Source organism: Hemicordylus capensis, chromosome 3 (assembly GCF_027244095.1).
Source record: "Hemicordylus capensis ecotype Gifberg chromosome 3, rHemCap1.1.pri, whole genome shotgun sequence".
Taxonomy (NCBI): domain Eukaryota; kingdom Metazoa; phylum Chordata; class Lepidosauria; order Squamata; family Cordylidae; genus Hemicordylus; species Hemicordylus capensis.
Window position 1 is genome coordinate 65,232,003 of NC_069659.1, and position 27,665 is coordinate 65,259,667.

At 43.5% G+C, this 27,665-nt stretch overlaps 2 protein-coding genes across 4 annotated transcripts in view; one reads left to right on the plus strand and one right to left on the minus strand.

Annotated features, from left to right (window-relative positions):
* The window catches only part of RCSD1 (RCSD domain containing 1), a 75,007-nt gene extending 74,369 nt beyond the window's left edge, over positions 1-638 (minus strand). The window contains exon 1 of the mRNA XM_053307441.1: positions 486-638. Coding sequence (XP_053163416.1) covers positions 486-581 — 96 coding nt within the window. The 5' untranslated portion in view covers positions 582-638. The remainder of the gene's footprint in view (positions 1-485) is intronic.
* Positions 592-27,665, plus strand: CREG1 (cellular repressor of E1A stimulated genes 1). 3 transcript variants are annotated; one of them, XM_053307446.1, is made up of 5 exons: positions 596-922; positions 6,404-6,780; positions 17,963-18,082; positions 24,004-24,194; positions 26,178-27,665. In XM_053307446.1, coding segments are annotated over exons 2-5 (585 nt in total). In that variant the 5' UTR covers positions 596-922; positions 6,404-6,507; the 3' UTR covers positions 26,179-27,665. The 3 variants fall into 3 exon arrangements, with proteins under 3 accessions (XP_053163423.1, XP_053163421.1, XP_053163422.1); XM_053307447.1 differs by having other exon boundaries at positions 6,407-6,780; XM_053307448.1 differs by lacking the exon at positions 26,178-27,665 and having other exon boundaries at positions 592-922; positions 24,004-24,195.

Consider the following 27,665-nt stretch of genomic DNA (forward strand, 5'->3'; position numbering starts at 1 on the left):
ACATAAATATCATAACTGATGAAGAGCCATACTTGCAGACACCATAGAGTTCTGGTAAGAGTTTGACAACAAGTGCATAGCTGGGAGTGCAGTGGTTTGCTTTACACAGCTGGTTGTGGTAATACATCCCCAAATCCGGATGAAGGTATAAATATATTACAATTCATTGCATTTTCACAATGTCTCATATTATATATATATATATATATATATTATTATTTATTTATTTATTTATTTTATTTTTATTTTTAGCCATTCCTTTTTATTCATTCATTCATTCAATTTCTATACCGCCGTTCCAAAAACGGCTCAGGGCAGTTTACATTAAAACAAAACAATTAGAAACAAAGAAGATTATATATGAATGTTATGTGTCCAAATCCTATTTACTTGGGTGTCTACCAGCTAGGACCAGGTGTCCATTTGGACACATCCAACGATTAGTTTAAAAATGCCCTGTAAGCCTAGCCACACAACACACTCACTCTCCTGCTCACAGCCTGGTGAGGCAGGCGGATGTTTCTTCTCGGAGAGCCACTCAAGACGCCTCCCACATGAGACTGTCGAAGCGAGCTTGCCATGTGATACCCCAGTAGCGTTACGCAAGGCAGGCGCCCGGTGCCCTGGCGAACCCCCTCTACAGCGTTTAATTCTCTCCACGTTTTCCCCCGCCTATCACAATCTCCCCTTCATGACCCATGCATCGCACAACTATTAACTGAACTGTGTGCAGCTATCTATCCTTCTTCTCCGGTTGTTGTTGTTGTACTTCCCTAAGAGTCGAAGGACCACGTGAGGGCGGCTATCGGCTGCAGCTGGTAAAGTCCCGCCCCGCTTGGAAAACGCCTCTTCCTCCTCGCAGCTTTTATAGGCAGCAGATCTACCTGGCCGAAAGTTTGGACGTGGAGAGCGGCCTCCTTGGGTGAGCTGGTGTGGGGCGGCTTTATTCCCCGGCACACGATGGTGGTGGGCGCCTTGTCGGTTGGGAGTGTTTGACTGTTTGGTTGGCTGTGAGTGTTGGTGAACGTGGGGTATTTCTCCTTTTTTGCTTCTTTTGGGTACAGCGGTTTGGTAATAGGTGGGGTGAGGGTATTGCGTTGGCTCTGCCTCTGTCGGAGGGGGCTCCCCGGTCGCTGTTTGCAGTGAGGAGGCAGAGTTTGCTTGACTGCACCGATGGAGGAGGGGATGGAGATGGAGGGGATGACACAAGGAAAAGGGAAGGGTCGTCGTTTGGGTGGGGATATGGAGGGCGGCCCTCCCCCGGAGGAGGCTCGTGCCAAAAAGAAGTGCAGCGGCTCTGTGGAATACCCGGCTGGGGCCTCAGGAAGGAGGGAGGATACTGTGAGACCGCTATCAGCTGTGGTGAAGGCGGTTAATAAGAAAGTAAGGATTGGAGATACTAATCCTATTAAACTGGCTGAATGGCTACGGAAAGCTTTGGGCGACGTTTCCAGGGCTAGACGCCTTCAATCTGGCGATTTGCTGGTAGAATGTGTTCATAAAGAACAGTTTGATAAGCTTCTGCGCTTGTCACCCATGGGTAAGAGAAAGGTTTCTTGTCAGGCTCCATTGCATCAGGCCTTTAAGAAGGGGGTGATACTGGGCGTTCCTCTTAGTATCTTGGATGAGGACATTCAGAAGTACTTAGGGGAAGGCGTTGTTTCTGGAGTGAAGCGCCTGTCAGCTAGGCGGGAGGGTAATGCCCTCCCTTCCTTTACGGTTCTTGCCCAGTTTGGAGGTTTGGAGTTACCTAAAGAGGTGGTTATAGGATACCAGATCTTCAGGGTTCGCCCCTTTGTTCCCTCCCCCTTGCGTTGTTATAATTGCCAACAATTTGGTCATGTAGCCGCGGTTTGTCGCAGCCAGGTGCGTTGTGGGAAGTGCGGCGACGCACATTCTATAAAACAATGCGAGAGTCTTCTGCCTGCGAAGTGTTGTAATTGTGGCGGTGCCCATACCCCGGGATATCGAGGCTGTGTGGTTTCTAAGCAGGCCTGGGAGGTCCAGGCGCTTAGGATAGAGCATGGCATCTCTTATTCAGCTGCTGTTAAGCGACATAGGGAGGCTGGTGAGGTGCTGAAGGGAGTTGGGGGTCCTCCGCCACCTTCTTGCTCTTTTCCTTCCCACTCTGTGGTGCTGGATGGAGGGGCAGCTTGCCGTTTCCCCGCCAAAGAGAAGTTTTTGGCATTTATGGTAGAGGTAATAAATTGCACTGCCCAGACTGAATGACATTCTGAGAAGTTAGCAATAATATTGAAGGCAGCTGAAAAGTATTTAGGTATGGGTTCTGTGACAGCTGGCCAGATATGTGCAGAGCTGGGTCACTCTGTATCCTAGGTTGCGGTCTCTGTCTATTTTCAGTTGAATCGCTCACAGCCTTTGCGCTCACGGCCAAGAATTGAATTATGTTTTATCGACTAGTTCATTTCCTCCTTTGGTTGTTTGCATTCAGGAAACTTGGTTGGCCCCTTCCTTGGCCTTCCAATTGCCTGGCTACGTTTTTTTACGCAAAGACCGAACTGAGGGACGAGGAGGTGGTGTAGCTTTGGGTATTTTAGAAGGTTTGAACTATTTGGAAGTTGATGTTAGGACCGAGGAGATTGAGGTTTTGGCTATCGAAATTCCGCTGGTAGGATTGTCAGTGCCAGTTAGGATAGTAAATATATATAACCCGTGCTGGCTTATTTCTAGGGAATTATTGGAGACACTGCTTGATGGTGTTTGGGGTCCGGTTATTTTTTGTGGGGATTTTAATAGTCATAATCCTCTGTGGGGCAGTTCTAGACTTGATTCTAATGGAAAGGTTTTGGAGGCGTTCTGTGCTGACCATAGTTTTGTGATTCTTAATGATGACATTCCGACCAGGTTTGATTCTAGTTCTGGACGGATGTCTTTTTTGGATTTGGGAATAGTTTCTAGCTCAATAGCTGGGAAATGTTCTTGGGAAGTTCTATCTGATCTTCATATGGGAAGCGACCATCTTCCTACCTTATTGCAGTTTGGAGAGCAGGGGCTTTTTGAGCAGCGCTCCTTGGGCCTTCGTTGGAATTATACGAAGGCTGACTGGAATCTGTTCCAGACCTCCTGTACACGGGAGTTGGCGTTGGCCCCAGCCTCAGCTCCAGTAGAGGAGCTCGCTGACATTGTTTCATCTGGTGTCTTTAGGGCAGCCTCTCTTGCTGTTCCCAGATCTGGAGCTCGGGGTACATCCCGTCGTTTGGTCCCCTGGTGGTCAGAGGATTGTAAACTGGCTGTCCAAGAACGGAATCGTGCTTTTAGGAAAGCTAAACGTACTATGTCTGGGGCTGATCTGCTTGTATACAAGCATTTGAGGGCTAAAGTGAAGTTGGTTGTTCGGTCGGCGAAGAGGAAGAGCTGGAGGTCCTATTGTGACAGGTTGTCAGTAGACGTTCCTGTTGGGAACGTCTTTAGGCAGATTCGGAAGATGAATGGGGTTTATCCAAAGATGAGAGGTGTTCCTGCTTTGGTGTTGGCAGATGGCTTTGTTTCTGTTTCGGATGTGGAAAAGGCTGAAACGCTTGCTGATTTATTTCAACAAGTTGGTAGCTCGGAAAATAGGCCGGCTTCCTTTGTGCAACGTCAGGCGGCCTTCTTGGAAAGTAACAGGACAGTTTTTGACGTGTCTGCTCCTTATTTGGAATGCGAGCTTGATGCATTTTTTTCTCATTGGGAGCTTCGTAGGGCTATATGTCTAGGGAGGCGGTCGGCCCCCGGTGAGGATGGCATCAGTTATGAAATTCTTCGACACTTACCTGAGGACTCAGTTCAGCTTTTGTTACGATTATATAACCTGATTTGGGAGGCGGGTGTTGTTCCACTATCCTGGAAAGATGCCATCGTGGTTCCTGTGAGCAAACCGGGCAAGAATTTGTTGGAACCAACGTCCTATCGCCCCATAGCTTTACTTTCTTGTTTCTGTAAACTCATGGAACGGATGATTAATGATCGCCTGATGTCGTATCTTGAGAAGAATAAGTTGCTTACAGACTTTCAGAGCGGCTTTCGGAAGGGTCGTGGCACTTTGGACCAGGTGATCCGATTGGAAACTGATATATATAAGACCTTCCAATTGAAGGGGTTTTTGGTTGTGGCATTTCTGGACCTTGAGAAAGCATACGATATGGTTTGGAGGGAGGGCTTGCTGTACAAAATGCATTGTTGTGGTATAAAATGAAGACTCTTTCGGTGGTTGTTGTCCTTTTTTGAGGGCAGGCGTATTAAAGTCCGAGTCCGGGACTCGGTTTCTGAGCCCCGTGAAATTCAAAATGGGATCCCCCAGGGCAGCGTTTTGAGCCCTACTTTGTTCAACGTGATGGTGAATGACCTGCCTCTAGTTTTGCCACAAGGCGTGGCCTGCAGTATATATGCAGATGATTGTGCGATCTGGTATAGGAGTAAAAATTTGGGTAGCATTGTGGAAAAAATGAATAAGGCTCTCCTTGCTTTGGAGGTTTGGGGGAACGAGTGGGGCTTCAAGTTTTCACCTTCGAAGTCAAAGGGGATGATTTTTACACGTCGTTCAGTATCGGTGGCTCCCAGCTTGTTTTTGTACGGCTTTCATATTGAACTCTTTGCTGAATTCCGTTTTTTGGGAGTAGTTTTTGACTCCAAGCTGACGTGGATCCCCCATGTTCGTTCCCTTGAAGATCGTTGTAGGCCACGTCTCAATTTACTGCGAGGTATTTCTGGTAATTCTTGGGGTGTGGACCGGGGGTCTCTTCTGTTGGTGTATCGTGCCATGGTTCGCTCGGTAATGGACTATGGATGTCAGGCCTTCTGATCAGCTTCTAAATCTACTTTGCACAAGTTGGATGTTATACAGTCTACGGCTCTCCGGACTGTTTGTGGGGCTTTCCCTACTACTCCTTGTAGTGTTCTCCGGGGGGTGACTGGTGAGATGCCTGGGGCATTGCGTCGGGAATACCTGGATATTGTGCTATGGAACCGGCTCCGGGATTTTTCATTTGGGAATTGGGGCTCCGTGTATAGCAATAGCAATAGCACTTACATTTATATACCGCTCTATAGCCAGAGCTCTCTAAGCAGTTTACAATGATTTAGCATATTGCCCCCCAACATTCTGGGTACTCATTTTACCGACCTCGGAAGGATGGAAGGCTGAGTCAACCTTGAGCCCCTGGTCAGGATCAAACTTGTAACCTTCTGGTTACAGGGCGGCAGTTTTACCACTGCGCCACCAGGGGCTCTTTGACCAATGCTGGGAGTTTAGTGATCCTGGGAAGTTTGATGGAGGTCGTTGCCCTCATGCAGTGAGATTGTTCAGATGGCTTAAGTCGGATCTCACTGAGGGGCTACGGCAGACGCGAAATGTGCCTTTGGTCTATCCAATCTGGTTGTATAGTCCCCCTGAGGTTTTGCTGGATGGTTCGGGGGGGCCCCTTTTTGGGAGTCCGACGCTGTGTTAAAATCTCTGGCGTTAGAACGGTTATCAGCGGATTCTGGGTTTTGCAGGATCTATACAGACGGTTCCAGGGCCATCCAGGGAGATAGGGTGTCTGCGGCATTTGTTGTTCCCAGTTTGGACGTGAGGAGGGGATATAGGTTGACTGGGGGTGTCAGTATTATGACGGCAGAACTCACCGCAATCCTCTTAGCTCTGGAATGGATCCAGGGAATGCCCCCTGGGAGGTATATGATTTTGTCAGACTCTATGTCCGGTTTGCAGGCTATTCAAGGGGGTGCTTTTTTGAATAAATCCCCCGTTGTATCTGAGATCTGGATCCTGAGTAACTTACTCCATTTGGGGGTTTTTTTCATCCAGTTTCGTTGGGTACGGTCCCATGTTGGGATCTTTGGTAATGAACTTGCGGATGCGGTGGCAAAGGAGTCTTTGGACCTCCTGGATGTGGATTGCAGAATCCCATTTAATGGCATGGAGGTTAGGTCATGGGTATGGTCAGAATTGCGGAAGGTCTGGCAGGCGGATTGGGATGTGGACTCCACGGGTCGAAGGGTTTATGCTTTCTGCCCAAAGTTGGATGATTTTAGCTTGTTTGGTGTCTTGGGTAAGTCCCGGCAAGTCTCTTTGTTCAGGGTGCTGTCGGGTCACTGCTCGACTGGGGATAGGTTGTTCCTTCTTGGAAAATCAGGGGATGATCTGTGCCAGTTTTGTGGGGTTTCTGAAACTGTGGACCATCTTTTATGGGATTGTATCCGTTTTAGTGACGATCGTGTTGGTTTTCTTCACTCTCTTCATTCCGCTGGTTTTAGCGGTAGTTCTATCCGAGAGTTGTTTTTGGATCGACGAGGTTGGAAACAGGCAGTCTCGCTTTTATGGAATTTTCTCAAGTCGTCGCGTTTATCTGAACGTTTATAATTCTTTATTGATTCAACCACTAGAGCTCTTTTATCGGTCTTCCAGTAGGTGGCGTTAGTGGGATCATATGGTCCTGGTACGCCATTACCATCCACAGGAAGAAGAAGAAGAAGAAGCCGAAAGTTTGTGGTGCTCGCCAGCGTGTGAGAATGTGGCTGTGGGTCGCCTTGCTGCTGGCTGCGCTCGCGAGGGCGGACATTGTCGACATCCCGCCGCACAACGAGACGGCGCGGGTCGCGCGCTATGTGGCGCATGCCTGCGATTGGGGCGCGCTGGCCACGCTCTCCACGCAAGAGTCGCCGATGCGGGGCCAGCCCTTCGCCAATGTCTTCTCCGTGAGTGACGGGCCGAATGGACCGCACGGCTCCGGGGTGCCCTACATGTACCTGACGGACCTGGAGATCTCGGTGCATGACCTGAAGGTGAGGCGCGACTGTGGTGGGCAGCCCTGCTTCTTGGTATAGCGTAGGACGCATCTGGAGCCACCTTTTGAAGGGCGGTATATAAATTTAATAAAATAATTAAATAAACCTCTCGGGTGGGAATAAATGGCTCATCCTCATTCCTCTTAAAAAAGGTGGGGGCGGGGGATCAAAGCTGTATAGTATTGATTTGTTGGATTTATAGCTCGTCCTTCCTGGCGGGCTCAGCGTGGTTTGCAGCATCTTTAAAAATTGGAAAAATATTGAAAAAGGGTGGGCAAGTTCTTGGAAGGTGCTTGGTCCCCCTAAGTCCAATGGGGCAGAGGTCCTTGCTGTTTTGCCCTGTCTTCTGCTGGAGCCTGATGGTAATAGTATGATTTAAGTCTGATAGAACATAAGAACATAAGAAAAGCCCTGCTGGATCAGGCACAAGGCCCATCTAGTCCAGCATCCTGTTTCACACAGTGGCCCACCAGATGCCTCTGAGAAGCCCACAGGCAAGAGGTAGGAACATAGGAAACTGCCATATACTGAGTAAGACTATTGGTCTATCTAGCTCAGTATTGTCTTCACAGACTGGCAGCGGCTTCTCCAAGGTTGCAGGCAGGAATCTCTCTCAGCCCTATCTTGGAGAAGCCAGGGAGGGAACTTGAAACCTTCTGCTCTTCCCAGAGTGGCTTCATCCCCTGAGGGGAACATCTTGCAGTGCTTATACATCAAGTCTCCCATTCATATGCAACCAGGGCAGACCCTGCTTAGCTATGGGGACAAGTCATGCTTGCTACCACAAGACCAGGTAAGGACATGTCCTCTCTCCTACTGCTCCTCCCCTGCAACTGGTATTTAGAGTTATTTAGAGGTATCTTGCCTCTGAGGCTGGAGGTAGCCTGTAGCTACCAGACTAGTAGTCATTGATAGACCTGTCCTCTATGAATTTATCTAAACCCATCTTAAAGCCATCCAGGCTGTTGGCTATCACTACATCTTGTGGCAAAGAATTTCATAGATTAAGTATGCATTTTGTGAAAAATTACTTCCTTTTGTCGGGCCTAAATTTCTTGGCAATCATGGGATGACCCCTGGTTCTAGTGTTATGCAAGAGGGAGAAACATTTCCCTGTCAGCTTTCTCCACACTATGCATGATTTTATAGACCTCTATCGTGTCTCCCCTCAGTCGTCTTTTTTCTAAACTAAAAAGCCTCAGGTTTTGTAGCCTTGCCTCAAGAGGAAACTGCTCTAGGTCTCTGATCATCTTCTGCACGAGGGTGAGGGAGTCACGGGGATGAGGGAGCGATGCCCACACTCCTCCACTCGCCCCACCCCCACTGCATGCATGCTTTTGTGCTACAGAGCAAGCAGGGACTTTTTGCGCAGCCCTCTGCGCAGTGATGCATTTCCTGTGCAGCAGAGGGCTTTGGGAGGACGTGGGACTGCTGTGCAAGAAGTTCTCCCGCTCATTCTATAGCACAACAGCATCTTCATAATAGGGATGAATGGAGCAGCATGAGCAGCCCTCCCTCCTCTCCATAAGTCCTGTTGGAGAACCTTCTTTTTCAGTAGGACAGTGGCAATGTTCTTCGGATTGGAAGTGTTGTGTTTCTTTCTGGGGTTGTGGAGAGGTTTAAGGTCTCTGGACGGTGTAAAAGCTAGACTGGAACAGGCTGGTACAACTCTGTAAAAATCAAAATGTACTAGCAGACTCGGCACATAGCATCTGCGCTGCTAGTTAGTCACCAGGCTTTTCTTCCCCTGCCGCCGCCCGCCTCCTCTCACCTTTCCCTCCCCGCCTACTGGCAGTACTTTCCATCCCCACCAGGCGCTGTGTGGTTCCGCCGCCCACCCAGCCAGGCTCCTCTCATCACGCAGCTCTGCTGCCCGCCTGCGCTCACCTTTTCTTCTCCCCCGCCAGCCCAACAGCACTTTCCTTCCTCGCCAGGAGAGGTGCGGCTTGCCACCTGCCACCAGCCCCTCACCATCCGCCCGGTAACCTTCTGGGTCAGTGTGCTCTTCCTTGGGTCTCCCTCCACCTCTCGTTTGCTTCTCCCCCTGTCTTCATCTCACTTGTCGCTACCTTGCCACCTGTCCCGCAACCTTCTCGGCCAGTTTGCTTCTCCTCATGCCTCTCCACGAGAGTTCCTTTGAGAGTTCCGCGGCTCCCCCGAGATTTCCGCAACGCATCCCCATTCATCCACGCATGGCCCATCTTGTAGAAATAAGTATGTAGAAATAAGTATGTAGATCCCAGACTGTGGAAGAGTTAGAGACACTTGAGAGCAATATTTTAGAAATATAATCTCTCAGATATTGTAACCCCTTCACAGCTAGGAATGGCCGTTTCGTAGCTAATGTATTTGCCAAGAGCAGTAGGCTGTGTTAAATACACATGAACAATAGCTTCAAAATATAATTAATGTTTTAATAACTATTTATCCATTCCCAGCCAAAACTAGAATGGCACATCCAGCTTAACAGTTTTGTTAGGTGCCCCCAAAAGTGTGTGTGGTGGTGGGGGCAGCTTATCTGGTCCCTACCAGGCCTAATTGAAAGTAAAGTTCAGTTATTGAAAAAATCTTGTGTTTGCAAATGAATGAACAGCCCTGCTGGATCAGGCTGAAGGCCTATCTAGTCCAGTATCCTGTTTCACACAGTGGCCCACCAGCTGCCTCCAAGAAGCCCACAGGCAAAAGCTGAGGGCATGCCCTCTCTCCTACTATTGATTCTCTGCAACTAGTATTTAGAGGCCTCTTGCCTCGGAGGTGGCCTATAGCCACTAGATTTGGAAATTGAAAAGAGATGACTACTATTAATTTATAAGCTATATGAGAAGTCTCGATTGCGGGTCCTTCGTAATCAGTATGGTTATTTATCGTCAGATGTTCCAACTAGTAGAGTAAGGCAGGCTTGCATTTTGGCACCTACTTTATTTAACATCTTTATTAACTCAGTGGTGAGCTGTTTATCCGACATATCTATGCACCCACCAAGATTGGCACAGAAACATATTGCAGTCCTGCTGTATGCAGACAATATGATCCTTTTATCCCAGACGCCCATAGGACTACGTGGAGCATTGGCACAATTAAGTTTATTTTGTAACAGAGAGATGATAGAGGTAAACCACCAAAAGACAAAGGTTTTGGTGTTTGCTAAACGGCCGAAGAGATGTACTTGGCACATGAACGGCAATACAATTGAACAAGTTCAATCTTATAAATACTTAGGCATTCTGTTCCATTCATCTGGCTTCCATATTGTGCATCAAAAACATATTATTCAGAGCGCCCAATTATCAATGAATCGAATCAAATCATTTCATTTCTCACGGTCAGCTTCGTACATCTTTGTTGCAATAAAACTACTATTGGCCAAAGTGTATCCTCAGATTATGTATGGTGCACAATTGGGCCCATTTAGTAATTTTGCCCCACTAGAAACACTTAGTTCATAAGAACTATATTACAGTTGCCGTGCTGTGTTTCAAATACTGTCATTAGAAGGGAGGTGGGTCTGTTTAGATTCGAATCATGTTATTGGAGATCTAGTATATTTTACTGGTTAAAATTGGTATTCACAAAAGTTGGCTTAGTACATTTAATTCTGGAAGACTCTTTTAAATCCAAATGGAAATTGGCAGTTACATAAAAATTACTATTATACAGATTCTCTCAAGATGATCTTATTAGATTAGGTTTCGATCAGGCTAGAACAATTGTGCAACGTATCCGCGACATGGAGTTGCAGATGGAACATGCAAAGTTATCGAGTAACATTTACATAGGAAGTCAGAGCATTGAGCTCAAGCCTGCTACATATTTAAGTAGCATCCTAATTCCAAAGTTTAGATGAGCTCTAACACTTGCCCGTGTAAATGCTCTCCCAACAGCAGTGCTCCATGGGAGATCCCAGGGTATACCATATGCATCAAGATTATGCCCTTGTAGATCTGGTAACGTTGAAACAACTGCTCATGTTCTTTTGTATTGTGATTATTACAGAGACATAAGACGCCAACTAATTGCCCCACTTTTGATTAATTTGCTGGGTCGTAGAGATGATTTTTATTTAAACTATTTGCTCACTAATCCTAATTTGGATTCCTAACTCACTAATCCTATTCATGTTGTGGCCAAAGATTGTTATATAATATGTCAAATGCGTATAAATGTAGTCTGATTTTATATTATTATTATTTTCTTATTTGTTTTATATTGTTGTATTGCTGGTCTACGACCGAAATAAAGTTTTACTTTACTTACTAGTAGCCGTTGCTAGACCTGTCCTCCATGAATTTGTCTAAGCTCCTTTTAAAGCCATCCAAGCTAGTGGCCATCACCACATCTCATGGCAGAGAATTCCATAGATTAATTTATGCTCTGTGTGAAAAAGTACTACTTCTTGTCAGTCCTAAATTTCCCGACATTCAGTTTCATGCGATGGCCCCTGGTTCTAGTGTTGTGAGAGAGGGTGAAAAATTTCTCTCTGTCCACGCTCTCTACTCCATGCGTAATTTTATACACCTCTATCATGTCTCCCCGTAGTTGCCTCTTTTCCAGGCTAAAGAGCCCAGATGCTGTAGCCTTGCCTCATAAGGAACATGCTCCAGGCCCGTGGTCATCTTGGTTGCCCTCTTCTGCACCTTTTTCAGTTCTGCAATGTTTTTCTTAAGATATGGTGACCAGAACTGTACGCAGTGCTCCAGATGTGGCAGCATCAAAGATTTTTATAATGGCATTATAATATTATGTCACCTTAAGTGGCGCAGCAGGAAAATGCTTGACTAACAAGCAGAAGGTTGCTGGTCTGAATCCCCACTGGTACTATATCGAGCAGCAGCGATATAGGAAGATGCTGAAAGGCATCATCTCATACTGCGCAGGAGGAGGCAATAGTAAACCCTTCCAAAGAAAACCACAGGGGTCTGTGGGCACCAGGAGTTGAAATCGACTTGATGGCACACTTTACCTTACATTTATTTTTATTGATTGATTGATTGATTTTGATTTGATTTGATTTCTATACTGCCCTTCCAAAAATGGCTCAGGGTGATTTACACAGAGAAATAATAAATAAATAACATGGACCCTATCCCCAAAGGGCTCATAATGTAAAAGAAACCTAAGATAGACACCAGCAACAGTCACTGGAGGTACTGTGCTGGGGGTGAATAGGGCCAGTTACTCTCCCCCTGCTAAATAAAGAGAATCGCCACGTTAAAAGATGCCTCTTTGCCAAGTTAGCAGGGGTTTTGTCCTTAAGTATGCTTTCCATCAATTTACCTGGCACAGAAGTTAAGCTAACTGGCCTGTAATTTCTCGGGTCTCCCCTTGATCCCTTTTTGAAAATGGAGTTACATTAGCTACTTCCCAGTGCTCTGGTACAGAGCCTGATTGTAGGGACAAGTTACACATTTTTTGTTGAGAGATTAGCAATTTCACATTTCATTTCCTTAAGAACTCTTGGATGGATGCCATCTGGCCCAGGAGATCTGCTAATCTTTAGTTTATCAGTATAGATTAAAATATCCTCTTTCATCATCCCAAATTGGCCCACTTCTTCAGTCTCCAAGCCTCAGTTCTGGAATGCTGATATAGTCAGTATCTGCCACCATGGAGATAGATGCAAATAACTCATTCAGCTTCTCTGCAGTCTCTTTATTCTTCTGAATAATCTCTTTCGCACCCTCATTATCTAAGGGTCCAACTACCTCCCTGGCAGGTTTCCTGCTTCTGACATTTTTAAAGAAGTTTTTGTTATTCCTCTTGACACTTCTAGCTATATGTTTCTCAAACTCTTTTTGCATCCTTTATTGTCTCTTTGCATTTATTTTGCCAGCGTCTAGTTCTTTTCTGTCCTCCACATTTGGCCAGTATTTCCTTTTTCTGAAAGAAGTCTGCTTCTCTTTGATAGCTTCCCTGACTCTACTTGTTAGCTACACTGTCATCCTCCTGAACTTGGTGGTATCTTTCCTCCTTCTTGGTATACATTCCCACAGAATTTCTTTTATTGTGGTTTTAAATAGGTTCTGTGCTTTCAGGAGTGATTTGACACTCCTGACTTTCCCTTTCCGCTTCCTTTTAATCAGTCCCCTCATTTCTAACATCTGTGTTGGACTTCCTTGGCAGTGCTTCACTCGCATACAAGCTGAATTAGATCACACTGTGGTCACTATTCCCCACTGGTTCTACAACTCTGACATCGTACCTGGTCCTGGGCACCACTCAGGATTAAGTCCAAGGTCACCTCTCTGGTTGGTTCTGTGACCAGCTGTTCTAAGGCACAGTCATTTAGCATGTCTACAAACTTGGCCACTCTGTCAATACCCTCACGTGAATTTGCCAAGTTTATATGAGGGAAATTAAAGTCACTATGTTATTTCTATGTGAGGGTAATTGAGTCTGATGAAACAACCTCTTAAAAACAAAACTCTAGACAGAAAAGAGTTTTTATTGACTCCAAGCTGGATTTAGGAACATGGGAAGCTGACTTCTACCAAGTCTAACCCTTGGTCCATCAAGCTCAATATTGTCTAACCTGACAGCGGTTTCTTCAAGGTTGCGGGCAGGAGTCTCTCTCAACCCTCTCTTGAAGATGCCAGGGAGGGAACTAGGAACTTCTGCATGCAGGTGCTCTTCCCAGAGTGACCCCTGAGGGGAATACCTTACAGTGCTCACACATGTAGTCTCCCATTCAAATGTAAATGAGGGAGGGGACCCTGCTTAGCAAAAAAGACATTTAATGCTTGTTACCACAAGACTAGTTCTCTTCCCTCGAGAAAACGGGTTGGAACAACCCCTTAGAATTGGGTTTTCATTGAAAATGGGCTAACAATGTTTTACTAATGCATGGATTTCATTCCTAAGTTCGCATTTGTATTTCATACATTCGGCTGCTTTAGGGAAATAAATTATTTATGCAATGGTTGTTCTGGGCTGTTCTGACCATTCCTGTTATGTTCTAGTAGCTGTTGCACCATTCCTAGGCTCTTTCTCTCCTTTGTGTGAATTGCTTGTTGATAGAATTTGGATGTTTACACAAACAATAGCCATTGAAGTTAAGAAACAATAGATCTCAAGTTACACAAAATCTTATTCTGCATCATGAATAGTTTTCCCATAGCATACATCCAAACTCAACCAAAGCATAGATAGTCTGTGGTCCTTGGAAATGTTTCAGAGTAGTAGCTGCACCAAAACCTTGCTACTCAGGCCTTCTTTGTCTGTTAATTAACTGATTTCTAAGTACAAGTTATATTTGAATTGTATCACTTGTTAATGGCACATAGATCCATACACTGCGGCTTTCCTCTGCAGAATACATACACAGAGAGTCTATACTCTGCGTACATTTGGCAAGTAAAAAGCCTGAATTACACATGTGTAGATACATCTCAGAAATACAGTGGTGTATTTTTGTTTGAGAATCCAATTGTGGTCATCAGAAAAAGAATGGTTTTCTAGACAAACTATTAGTGTGATGCAGCTGAACTACTATTATGGGCAACCAGTAGGGATGTGCACGGAACTGCGCAGGGGAGGTTCAAAGGCGGCAGGGGTGCTGCTTTAAGAGTGGGGGAGGGTGCACTTACTCCTCCCACCGCTTCCTCCCCCCCCAGCATCTGTCTTCTTCAAAGCCCATTGGGGCAGCAGCGTATCTCCCTGCTGCCCCGTTGTCCAGATATGACCAGAAGTCTCCGACATGCTTGCACACACTGCCGCCCCAATGGGCTCTGGAAAAATGGACGCCGGAGGGGGAAAGGTGGCGGGAGGGGGGTAAGTGCACCCTCCCCTGCTCTTAAAGTAAAACACCCCCACCATCAAATCATTAAGGGCCTCCGAACCGGTTCCGTGCACATCCCTAGCCACCAGTGCCGTTTAAACACAAGCTAAGTAAGCTACAGCATCCCATTATGTGGGACTTCTGAATGTAGTTTAATTTAAAGGTATTTCAAATGCATATAGACTTATTGTCTATATTGTTAATTGATTGATAATTGTTTGATAATTGATAATTAATGATAAATAATAATAATAATATTGATAATTGTTTTTGTTATTTTTTTCATAGCATGTTTGTCAAGTAAAAATAAAGCTGTAGTCAGTTTTCATTGTTCTTTTTGTTAGAATCTTTTTTTTTTTTTGTAGTGCTATGGGGCCTTTTAAGTTTGACATCACTTAGGGCTACAGCATGTCCTAATTCAACCCTGTGAGCCATTCTTGGTAACAGAATATAAATCTGTCTTCATTGCCTGACATCCAGACTAAGTTACTTGGTAGTAATTGATTAAGTGCTGTTAAGTTGGTGTCGACTCTTTGCAACCACATAGATTCTCTCCAGGATGATCTGTCTTCAACTTGGCCTTTAAGGTCTCTCATTAATACTTGGGAGTTACTCTAAAGGACAGCTTAATTTTAGTAGGGTTTCTGTCAGTTGAGTAATGTAGTCATTATATCTACTAGTGTCACAGCTAATTAACTTTAATTATCATCACTTCTTTGGTAGTGAATCATTAGCAATTCTGCTTGTCTGTCAATCACTTGAAGAGGATCTAGGCTAACATGTTGATGTGGTTGGTTTTGTTATGATATACATTTTTCTTGTATACTTGGAAATGCCTAGTCTGTTTTACACACACACACACACACACACACACACACACACACACACACACAGGCTTGTTGCTGAATAAAAATCAGTTTACTAATCCAGTCAGTGGACCTCAATCAGCAAAACAAAGCTACATTGCAGAACAATGGGAAGTTCTCAAAAATAAATGATTATACAGCACCAAGGGAGACAGAGGAACTAGGTAGTCACCAGTTGACCCAAAATGATTACACTTGCTCTTTTAGAAGTGTGTGTGTGTGTGTGTGTGTAAAGGGGAGGGCAGAAGAGGTGCCCACTCCAGAGTGCTTTATCATGGCTCCTAAGAGATCAGCACAGGCTTGTTAGTACCTGCTTCCTAGGGGTACAGGGAATCTGAGAAGGGAAGAAAGGAGGCATCAAGGCCAGGCAGCTCTTCCTTTGAGCTCCTTAAAAGACAAGCAATGGCCTGAGACAACACTGTTTTTTAAAATGTTTGCAACATTTTTTTTTAATATTGTAAACTGCATTGGTCAGTATACATATGTAACCAACACTTTTAGTCCAAGCCCTCATACAGAAATAATAAATCAATTATAAATCAATCAGTAATCAATCAATTACTTGGTAGTAATAGATTCAGTGCTGTCAAGTCGGTGTTGACTCTTCATGACCACATACATTCTCTCCAGGATGATCTGTCTTCAACTTGGCCTTTAAGGTCTTTAGGTAATACTTGGGAGTTACTAAAGGACAGCTTAATTTCAGAGGGTTTCTTTTAGTTGAGTAATCTAGTCAGGATATCAGCTAGTGTCACACCTAATTAACTTTAATTATCATCAGTTCCTTGGTAATGAATCATTAGCAATTCTGCTTGTCACTGGAAGAGGATCTAGAAAATTCTTTCCTGTTTGCAATCAAATTTATTATCTAAGGGATAAAATAAATAAAACATAGGGCGGGATCCAGGCTAAGTTGACCATGACTAAATTCCATTGGCCCACATGCTGCACAGCCTAACATGGGTGGTACTGATCATCCATGCTGCTGAGGGATTCTAGCAAAGCGCTGGTGGTCTCAAGCTTTTGTGCAAGTCCTCAAAGTAGCATACTTGTATTCCAAAAGCACTACTTGAATAGGAAACGCATTGCTTACCATTGGCAACATGTTTCAGATCTAAGTTGCGCTTGTAGAGCACAGGCAGTGCTACTTTATCTGTGCTTTTGTGCAAAAGCAAAAAAGCTGAATAGCTACTGTTAAGTGTACTTTTAATGGCACAATTCCTTTGGGTGAGGGGAAGAGCTGCTGCACCCATCACCTCCTGGCTTTCATGGTGGCATCCCGCCCACCCCTCTTGCATGCTGAGAATGCATCAGCACATCCATTAATGATGTTGGGTGTGTTCTCACTAGGGGCTGCTGTTCTTTTGAACTGGCCCAGTATCCTTTTTTGAGATGCAGCAACAACCTATACTCAATATTCCTTATCCTGTTAAGTACTCCACTATCTTGTGAGAAGTTGCCAGTTTATTGCAACTCTTAATTCTTGAATACTTAAGTCAGGTTGATAGGACAGGATTGAGGATTCTTCCATTTGTTTTCCTTCCTGATTTTAAAAGCAGCCACGATAACTGCTATTTAGGTTTCTGGGATTCTACCCTTTTTTGTTGTGGTCTTCTTGCAAGATCACTTGAAAGCATACTGCTGGACCATAGCTCAAAAACTGCTGTGATTCAGAGAGTTCCTCTAGAAATCTGGAGTGAATTCTGTCATGCCTGCCTATTTCTGATTATCTTTCATGTTAGATCTTTGTTGAGCTTTCTAGATGTCATAGGAAGTAATTTTGATAAAAATTTTCATTTCTTTTCAATACGTCTGTAATTGACAGACCAAGACCTTCAAATCAGATATTTCAGAGCAGACTTCTATTGTAAGTTTTGAAAAATGACAGCAACCTAGAGGAACCTTTCAGCTTAACAATATATCTCAAGTGCTGATATCTGTATGTTGACAACTTGATTATGCTTACTCAGTGACTTGTTTCCCTTCAGAACAAAAAAGGAATATTTCGGAAATACTGTGGTCTTGTGCAATATAGAGGACAGCTGTGGGTTACTATCACATGGAGACATCTGCTTGCAGATAGTGTACCAAATAACCATGACTCAGCTTCTTCATGGAATTTCGTAGTATGACTGCTTCTGCTGTCAGTGACATGGGTTAATATTCGAATATGAAATGCAGAGTTTTTCATTTATACTTAGATCATGTGCCTGCAGAGTTTAACCTTTCATCCTGAAAGCAAACTTGATGAAATTACCCAAGAGAATACTGAATTCTTTTGTGCCTGTAAAAAGTGGAGGCAGATCCCAAGCTAGAATGTGACCTTTTTTTAACAACCTAGTTATATGATCACCTTCTTAAAAAGTGTGAATTGCAAGAAGAAACCCCTAAACTTCTCTAGGTGCAGATATACATAACGGTCCTCTCTTCTGGTATGTTAACGCTAACATTGGAATCTGTCAACATGACTTTAATATGTTAACCTGAATAGGTTGATCTGGGACATTTTGAGAGACCCATTTTTCTATTTGTATTTCAGGTGAATGCAAATGCCTCCCTAACGATGTCCTTGGCCCAGACTCCTTACTGCAAGGAGAAAGGTTATGATCCTCAGAATCCTCTGTGTGCCCATGTGATCTTTTCTGGAATAGTTGAGAAGGTAAACTCTTCTATTTGTGCTTATATCAAGAATACTATAGTCTCAGAAGTTGTTATAGCAGCATATTTTTTTCAGTGGTACACATTTATTTATCTTATCTATATACTGCCTGATATGTGTGTCTCTAGTTGATGAGCACAACAAATATAAAACGGAGTAAAAATAAAACCATTTCACAGAATAAAAACAATTAAGCTGTTTTCAATTAATTTGAATTAAAAGCCTGATAAAAAAGGGTCATCTTAAAAGCAATCCGAGATGGAGGTGCTCTTATTTTGACAGGCAGCTTATTCCAAAGCCCTGGGACAGCCACAAAGAAGGACTGGTCCCAAGTTGCCACCAAATAAGCTGGTGGCACCTGTAACCAGACCTCCCCAGATGATATTAATAGGTGACATGGTTCATGCTCTCTCTTAAGTACCCTTGACCTCAGCTATTAAGCGCTTTATAGGTAACAACCAGCACTTTGCATTTCATTCTGAAACATATTGGCAGCCAGTGCAGTTCTTTTAAAATCTGTGCTATTTCTATTCCTGCTAACACTTTTGCAGGAAAAACCCCAAATTAATCTAAAGGTTAGGACCCTGATGTAATGAGTAGTGCAGATATAATCTCCCCCTAACGATGATTAAGAGTGGGTGAATGAGCAATGAGATTACATGTTCTTTTCTCTACCCCTTTCTCTTGTTTGTGAATTCCTTCTGCCATCTTCAAATTGGTTTACTGGTGTGTACACCCAGAGACATAGCTGCAAGTGAATGGGGGGTGGGGTGACAAATGTCCCTGAGCCCCTGAGGGAGAGAGACTGCCAACTGGGCAACAGCTTGCTCTTTGCCGCCCCCCCCCAACTCTCCGAAGAAGGCAAGGAGACAGAGGTCCATCTTCACTTCTTGTCCCAGGGGCCACACCAGCCATTGCAACTCCCCTGTGTACACAATGTTAACCAGGATTAACCCTAGCTCAGGGGTTCTTCTGTCTCAGCATTTTAAACCACTGTCTCATTTTAAGGAACACATGATCATGCAATCCAGTCTTGATTTCTGACCTCCTGGCATTAGAGTTCATCAGCCCACTGTGACTTGCATCTTATGTGGCAGGCTTCTTAACTAGTGTTCAGTGTATCTCTAAAATGACCGGAAGGAACATTTTGTTTCTCTTGCAGCAGAGCTGTACGACTTTGGTCCTCCATCTGTTTTTGGACTACAGCTCTTATTATCAAAATCATCCCTGACTGTTGACCTCTGTGGCTGGTGGTGATGGGAGTTGTAGTCCAACAAGAAATGGAGGGCCAGAGTTGTGCAGGCCTGTATTACAGTTTTGACTGACTATTAGACACTTTGGTAGCATGTTGTAGTCTAAGCCAAAAACATTGTGCTTAAAATAAGGAGCTTTATTTTATTCAATTAAAGCCCCCCCCCCAAAAGTTTACAGGGATAGTTATGGGTGTGGCAGCTCTGACTGAGCTCCAAAAAGTGCGTAGACTCAGTGGTCCGTTATGTTCATGCTGTGGGGTCATGAGTTATTTATCTAAGTTATTTAATAACTGTATACACAACTGTACCTTCATTTTGGAGCAAAACAGAAGTATGCAACTCTGCTTCTGAAGATTTACAATGAAGCACAAAATGTAGCTCCTCGACTCTCACTGTTTCATACCAGATGCCTAATATGTTTGACATGGTGTCAATGAGAAAGCAACAGTCAAAAAACACTTTCTGAATTTCAGAAAGAAGACAAGCACAACTTTATTCATGAGGTAGCATATCCATCCCCTCTGTTTCTTTTTTACTAAGTGTGTGGCTATTTAAATACTTGGGATCATTTGATTGAAAGATGGGGTATAAATTTTCTAAATACAAGATTTTCACATACCAAGTTACAAAACTGTCCTGCATGAGGTAATATACCTTGTGCAGTGTGTGTGTATACACACACACTGGCCAGGATCTAAAGCAGTGTTTCTCAACCACCGGTCCCTGGACCGCTGCCGGTCCCCGAAGGCTTGAGTGCCGGTCCCTGACTGGGAGTCAACCCCCCGCAAACTGAAATCAAGGCACTCACTTCCTCAATTTTGCACATGGCACGGAAGAGGAAGAGTATCACGGAGGCATGGGACCCTTCTTGTGCCTTGCCTCCATGTGCTGCTGAGATCTTCCTACAGCTATCTTATTCCCTATCTTTACAGCTTCAAACTGTATGCGGTGCGGGGGCATGGAGGAAAAAGTATGGCAGTGGGCGCCACTTGAAGGGCTGCTGGTTCTTGCATGCTCATTATTTGCAGCCAAAGGTTGGTTGATTGAAACCCAGCTGCCTGTTGTGGTCAAGGTGCCTTGAGAGGGAGCGCTGTTTCCCTCTTGCATCAGTGGGGCTTGCTTGTATGTTGTTTTCATTGGCCCCATGTAGCTTTGGAATTTTTCTAATGGCCCAACATACCCTCTCCACTGAGTAATCAGAAGCACCTCCACCCCCACCCCGCACATACTGAAGACATACTGGAGACAAATTTGTTCACCCAGGCTTCTAGATTCAGGGGTTCTCAACCTTGGGTACCCAGACATTGGTGGACTTCTACTCCCATAATCCCCAGCCATAATGGCCAAATGCCATTGTTGTTGGGGGTTATGGGAGTTTAACTGAGAGACCCAAGGTTAAGAACCCCTAATATTCCATGTTTGCAAAAGATTCCAAATTTAATTATTTTAATGCTTATATTATTTTCATTCTAAACTGCCCAGAGATGCATGTTTGGGGCAGTATAGAAGTCTGATAGAGAGATAGATAGACAGACTTGAAACCCCTTTACTAACTGCTGGTCCGGGAAACTGCGCATGAAGAATGTAGCGGTCCTTGAAACTCTGCACGAAGAATTTAGCGGTCCTTGACTCCAAAAAGTTTGAGAAACACTGATCTAAAGAACCTCATGAGGCCAAGGGGAGCTTTGAACTTTGTTTTCTCAATTGACAATGCCACAGGTCAAATTGTGTTTGAAACTGGCCATCTCATCCGGGGACATGGACTGTGTTGTCAGCAATATGCAGATGACACTCGCTGTCTTTCTCCTTATCACCTGATCCTAGGGAGGCAGTGGATGACCTGAATTGGGGCTTGGTGGCTGTGAGGGGCTGTATGTGGGCTGGTAAATTGAGACTGAATCCTGAGCAGAGGCGTATCTAGGGAAAATAGCGCCTAGGGGCAAGCACTGAAATTGCGCCCCTGTCCAAACAGGGATGATGGGACTTGTAGTCAACAACATCTGGAAATCCCTGTTAAAAGGAACACTGTACCATCTAGACATGGCTGTTGATCAAAACATGATCTGAAAACATGAGCCATTTCTATTAAAGACTTAGAACAACAGTCAGGAGCTGTGTGAGGATTCTAGTGTCATTTTCTGTCTCATCTCATGCTTTTTAAAAAACATGACTTTGTCCTAGAGGATCACCTGCCCAAATTTCTGACAGCCTTTGTCTTGTGTTGACTGTTGGCTCATGATGGGATATATGTGCATTCACCACACTAGTGCTTGCTTTGGCACCAGGAGGGAGGAGGATACATTAGTTTGCCACACTAGACAGAGGAATTTGCAACAGGAGCAGACAGCCAAGTTCTGCCAGGGCCAAAACCAGCCCTTGCCAGACTAAGAAATCATTGTAATTTGCCCCTTCCTGTCACAAGCAGTGTGCTGTTCTTTTATTATTGACTCACTCTCGGATATCCCAGTCATGGATGGAAAATTTAGGGTCAATTTACAAGAGACACATTTTCTACATGGAAGTTTCTTCTGTGCAGGTATTGTGCAGAAACCCATGTGTAGTGATCAATACATATGTATTTATTCCTCACAGTTTCTTACAAAAATGACATTCCCACAGGAAATTTTGCTTCACATTAACTAGTTCTGGGTGATAAGCAATGGACAAGAATTTGGCAAAAGAATTTGGGTGGTATAAAAATATGTTAAATAAATAAAATAAAATGTTCCATTTACCAAGAAATGCAGACAATGTAAGCATAAAGCTCGATACAACAAAGCAGGAAGTGCATCAGAGACCCTGGGCAACAGCAAGGTCTTTTATATGTTGTTCTATATGCAAGGAAGTGTCATATATGCAAGGGAATTCCTGTCTCTAAAAGTCATTTCACTTTATGATATACATATGTTTTGTTAAAGGATAAGCAAAGTACAGTGTTTAAGAAGCAGAGCCCCACACACCCAGTTCTTTCCCCTATGACCAGAATAGGGTCATATTCTACTGGAATATCTCCTGTGTTTATGGATAACTTTCTGCTGAACTTTACTCTTAGTGGAAGCAAACTAGGTGTGTTATTTATGTTTGAAAATCTAATTCTAGATCAGTTTGCTTAATTAATATTGAACACACAAAATTTGAATCTAGATCAATTTTAACCTGCTCCTTTGAAATGAAATTACATTAATATAAATGTAAAGCTGGCTTTATTTAATTGAATGACTATTTACATTTCAATTATTTTTTAAATCATATGAAGTTCTGGATGGGGTTGCACTTCCCTTGAAAGAACAAGTACACACCTTGGGAGTGCTGCTGGACCCGCAGTACTCCCAAGACTGAGCTTCTGCTTTTGGAAGCTCAGGTGGAGGCGGTGGCCAGAGATGCTTTTGCATAACTTTGGCATACTCCAAAAGTATGTCAGGTGCATCCCTTTCTCGAAGCCAGAACTGGCCACAGTTACCCACGCTCAAGTCACATTGTGGTTGGATTACTTGTAACATGCTCTACCTGGGGCTGCCCTTGAATAATATTTGGCAACTGCAGCTAGGACAAAATGTGGCAGCTAGGATTGTATCCGGAGCTGCCCATTGGGATCATATTACACCCACTCTGAAAAAGCTGCACTGGCTACCAATTTGTTTCCGGTCAAATTCAAGGTGCTGGTTTTGACCTTTAAAGCCCTTAATGGTTTGGGCCCTGGATATCTGAAGGACTGCCTGCTCCCAAGGGTTTCTGCCTGCTTGACCAGATCATTAGTGGGGGCTCTGCTCTGCGTGCTGACAGTGAGAGAGGCTTGGTGGTTCAGCACGCAAGACAGAGCCTTCTCAGTCAGGCTTCCAGGCTTTGGAATGCTCTCCTGGGTGAAATCCACTGCTCAGTCTCCTTGACAGTTTTTAGGAAAAAAGTAAAGACATGGCTCTTCACCCAGGCGTTTGAATGAAAGTATTGTTTTTGCTGCTGCTGCTTTGTATTATGTATTACTAGCTGAACCCACACAGAGCATCTGTGTGTTCTTGGGGGCTGGCGGTTCCCCACTCCCTCCCACCTTCTGGCCCAGTCTTCTCAGCTTTTTGTCCCTGGCCACTGGCAGCATTTTCCTTCCCAGCTGGGCGTAACTCCGCCACCCGCCTAGCTGGGCTGCTCTCGGCGGTGCAGCTCTGCTGCTGCCGCCGCCACCTCCTCCATTACCGTGTTCGGAACTCTTGTGCGACCTTTCGAGAGTTCCACCACGAAGATCTTGACATGCCTCCCCACAGTAGGCGAAGAGAATTAATAATATAGATTATTTTATGGGTTATTAAATTTTTATATAGATTATCTTTATATTATCTGTACTTTTGAATTATGTATTTTTGAGATCATCTGTATCTTTATATCGTAATTATGCATTGTTTTAATTCTATTGTAAACTGCTTTGAGATTATTTTAATGAAAAGCGGTATATAATTTGAACAATAAATAAATAATCCAACCTGGGAAAGAGAATAAACGTGCACATTCCATTTATTAAAGCAAATCCCTTGCATAAGCCTAAGCAGCTATTCAGATCATGGCCTATGTATGCTATGATTTTCCTGCTTTTCCCATCATGAAAAATTAGACTCGCTAATAATGTGATTAACGAACTTGTCCTCTACTAATCCACGTCATTTGAAACCTATTTGCTAGCTTGAAAATGGCACTGCAGAAGCAGAGAAAGGCAAGAAAGCACTATTCAGTAGACATCCTGAAATGAAAACGTGGCCACGAGATCATGGCTGGTACATTGCCAGATTTAACATTGCTAGTATCTGGGTCCTGGACTACTTCGGTGGAATCAAAACTGTGACTCCAGAAGAATATTTTAAGGTCATACCCTAGTAAGTATCCAGTTTTGTTAAATGGCTTGAAAGATGTAATTTTTCAACTCCTCATTTCAAATCTTCATATTACTGCTACTAAAAGATCTGAATTCTCTGAATATTATTCTCATTCTTATTCCCTTCTACTGTGTCTAATGATTTATGGAGAAACTGTCACAATATGAAAACTCTTCTGTTTGTCCTTTGAGAGAGATGGTCTCTTCCTCCTCCCCACCACCCCTACACTGCAGAATCCCAAACTGTGCTTTCTTTGTTAATATAGGACCTCTTTTAGTACTGTACTGCATACAGTTTTTGTTTGTTTCAAAAGGGATAATCATGCTGGAAAGGAATAGCAGCAAACATGAACAAGTGGCCCTCGTTATCCATGGTTTCAGCACTCGCAGTTGCATGTATCTGTGGTTGGGTAATATATACCCAACTTTGTTAATATAACATAATCTGCAGCATTCAGTTCACATAGCCACAGGTTTCTGCCTTGCAGTTCTGCCCTTATGTGTTCGTTCTCTTGCTGCACATGCTCACGGGTTTGGAGGAGGACAGTGGAGTCCTTTGCTCTGCATGTTTAGAGTTTTTTATGCTTCTAAAAGCCATTTGGGGCAGCATTTGGTATCCATTGGGAGCCTTTGGGAGCTATTCCTCTGGAGATTTTGTAGGCTTTTTGGAGGCATTCCTCTGGAGCTTCTTGGAGTCATTTTCTGCAGCCTTTTGCAGCATTGCAGTTAGCATTGCAGTTAGCATTGCAAGTTGCTAATTATCAATTTTATCAATTTTAATTTTGATGACATTTTATTTTTAATTTCAAATTAAATTGATAATTACAGTACTGTGATTTACATTGCAATTAAAATTCAATATAAATTAAAAATTGATTTTAATCATCCACTGAAAACTGATTCTCCTCTCACTTTGATTCTCACATACACCTCTGTGTTTACTTGAATTGGATTTAGTTCTGTGCTGCCTCTTTGGCCAGCCTACCAACCAATCAGGCCAAGGGGTTTATGCTTCTAAGTGCTGGACTTCAACAGCGGGGTGAGGAAATGTCAATGATTCTGCATTACTGGAGGAGCTGGAGAGTGGCAGAGCTGAGGTGGCCATGGTAGAGTACTGTGTTCCATCCTCGTTTGGGCTTTTACCCTGTCCTTTTGGTGATTTGGGAGGGGGGAATTTTCTTGGGATCTGGAACCCACCCACCCCCACCTTCCCAGGTTTCAGTATCCACAGTAGTAGGCCAGACCAGAACCCCCACGAATAACAAGGACCACCTGTACCAGTATATTCGATAGCTTCTATTGTACAGTATTAAAAAGTGGATGTACAAAGGATGATAGTAATCTCTCTCTATGTAGTAAGGTATCTTCTAACCCATAAATAGGGACTTGGGAACAGGAAAGACCACTTGTTCAGTGTAATTGTGAGTATCTGTTTCCAATGAAATAGCCATCTGATGAGATGTGTTGAGGCACCAAAGAAATATCACAGACTAACACAAGACAGCCAAAACTGTGCACTTTGAATTCTACTCATTAATACAGGAATGAAGACCATTGCTAATGCTCTCAAATATAAATCTTTCAGTATTAAAAAGTGTTCATTATTAAAAATGGCTGTTTTGCTTGGATTGTAATCGTGGGCTGACAACCTCGCTAACCACGTAGTGAGTGCTTCCCTGCGGCAGAGAGCTTCTGGTGCTGTGCAGCCCTCAGACATATTTTGAAGTGACAGAGCATTTCCAGGGGAAGGAGAGAGTGTTGGAAAAACCCCCCCCCCACTTGTGCTGTGGATGTTGCAGTGCATCGGAAGCTCTGTGCAGAGGAGATGCTTCTATCTGCCACATAATTGAAAATGTCAGTCATTGTTCTTAAGCGCTGTCAAGTCTTTTTACTTTCATGTGGGCAAGGCTTATTAAAAACAAAGTCAATATTTGGACTATACTGTCTGCTTACCCTTTTTAATTCTTTTTTCTACTCTTTGTAGGTTCAAAGACTTCTGGTTGAAATGAATATGTACCCCTTCACTGGTCACTTTCATAAGAAAATGTGGATGCTACTATAACTGAAACTACATTGCAGAATCCCAAATCTGTGTGTTCCTTTCACATCTCTAATGGATTGCTTGTGCTGTGTGAACTTCCTACAAAAATGACTTTAAAATCTGGAGTCCATGCCAATGAAATCTAATTCCATGTACAAAGCATTTTGAATATGCAGATCTATTTATTTGGTTTTATGACTTTGATTTTAAATAATTCTAATTCTTTGAGCAAGCTCATCCAAAGGAAAATGCAGTTGGAATACCTCCCTAAAATGGAGTAGAATAAAATTGCAGTTGGAAGAAAGAATCTGATATAACATAATGGCCGGGTTTATAGCACTTTTGATAAATAAGGTCTTAGTTAGCAACAGCATTAAGCTATATGCCTTGCAGGGGTAAAGACAAATATTTGCAATAGGCATGGGAAACTACAAAGTGGGGGAAGGTGGCTAGGTGCATGCCAGAAACCACAACAGATTCGGACACAAAAATAGAATATGTCTATACTCCTGGCAGTTTAGGGTCTGTCTATCCTCTGAGCACATGATTGGTAAGAGACCAACCAAACTTATGGATATATGCCAGGCCAGCAGGGTTTGTTTGGAAGGGGAAATCTAGTTGGAATAAAAGTGCTTTAAAACCTATTTAACCTTGTATGAGTTTGCGTGGCAATTCATCTAATTCTTGACAGTGGTTAAAAGCTTTATTAGACAAACTGCCACGCAATGAACACATACAAAACTAAATGTATTTTAAAGCAGGTGGATACCTCTGCTGCTGCACACTGTAAGGGAAATTTTTAATGTTTACTTGTAAGATTAAAAAGGCCCAACAGCATTCCTCATCTTTTTTTTTAATGTAACGTTCTTAAAAGGCTAAAGGACTCCTCAGTGAGCTGGCACAAGCTGCCTTTCATCTTAAAAGCAAATATTAAAAACTTCCTTTACAGTGTGTAGTAGCAGGGGGTGCCCACCGTGCTACGTACAAGAATCTCTGCACAAGTAACAGCCAGCTAGAATGCTAAGGGTAGATATTGTCGAATCCCCGTAAACCAGCAATTTTGCTTTTTGTAAGAGAAATAAAGATATTGTCCATTAAAAGGATCCTAGGGAAAGATTTCTGAGGTCTGTTAAATCAGTGGGATCACTTTCCTTAATAGTTAGTTCTTTTATTGCAGCCGTGGGCCAAACAGGGATCACTTTCCTGATATTGTTAAACTTTGCTTTTTGTCGAGTGATAACTCTTATATTACAAAGTGTATGGCAAATTTTGCCTATGCTGCCAAGAAAATCAGGGAAATTACAAAAGAAATTGTAGAATCTAACTTGGTGATTGATGTGATTAACTACATTTTTTGATGAGACAAATCCCATTTTCCTGTTGATATTGTTAAGGCTGGCTGTATAACAATAAAGCGTGACTTGAACAATA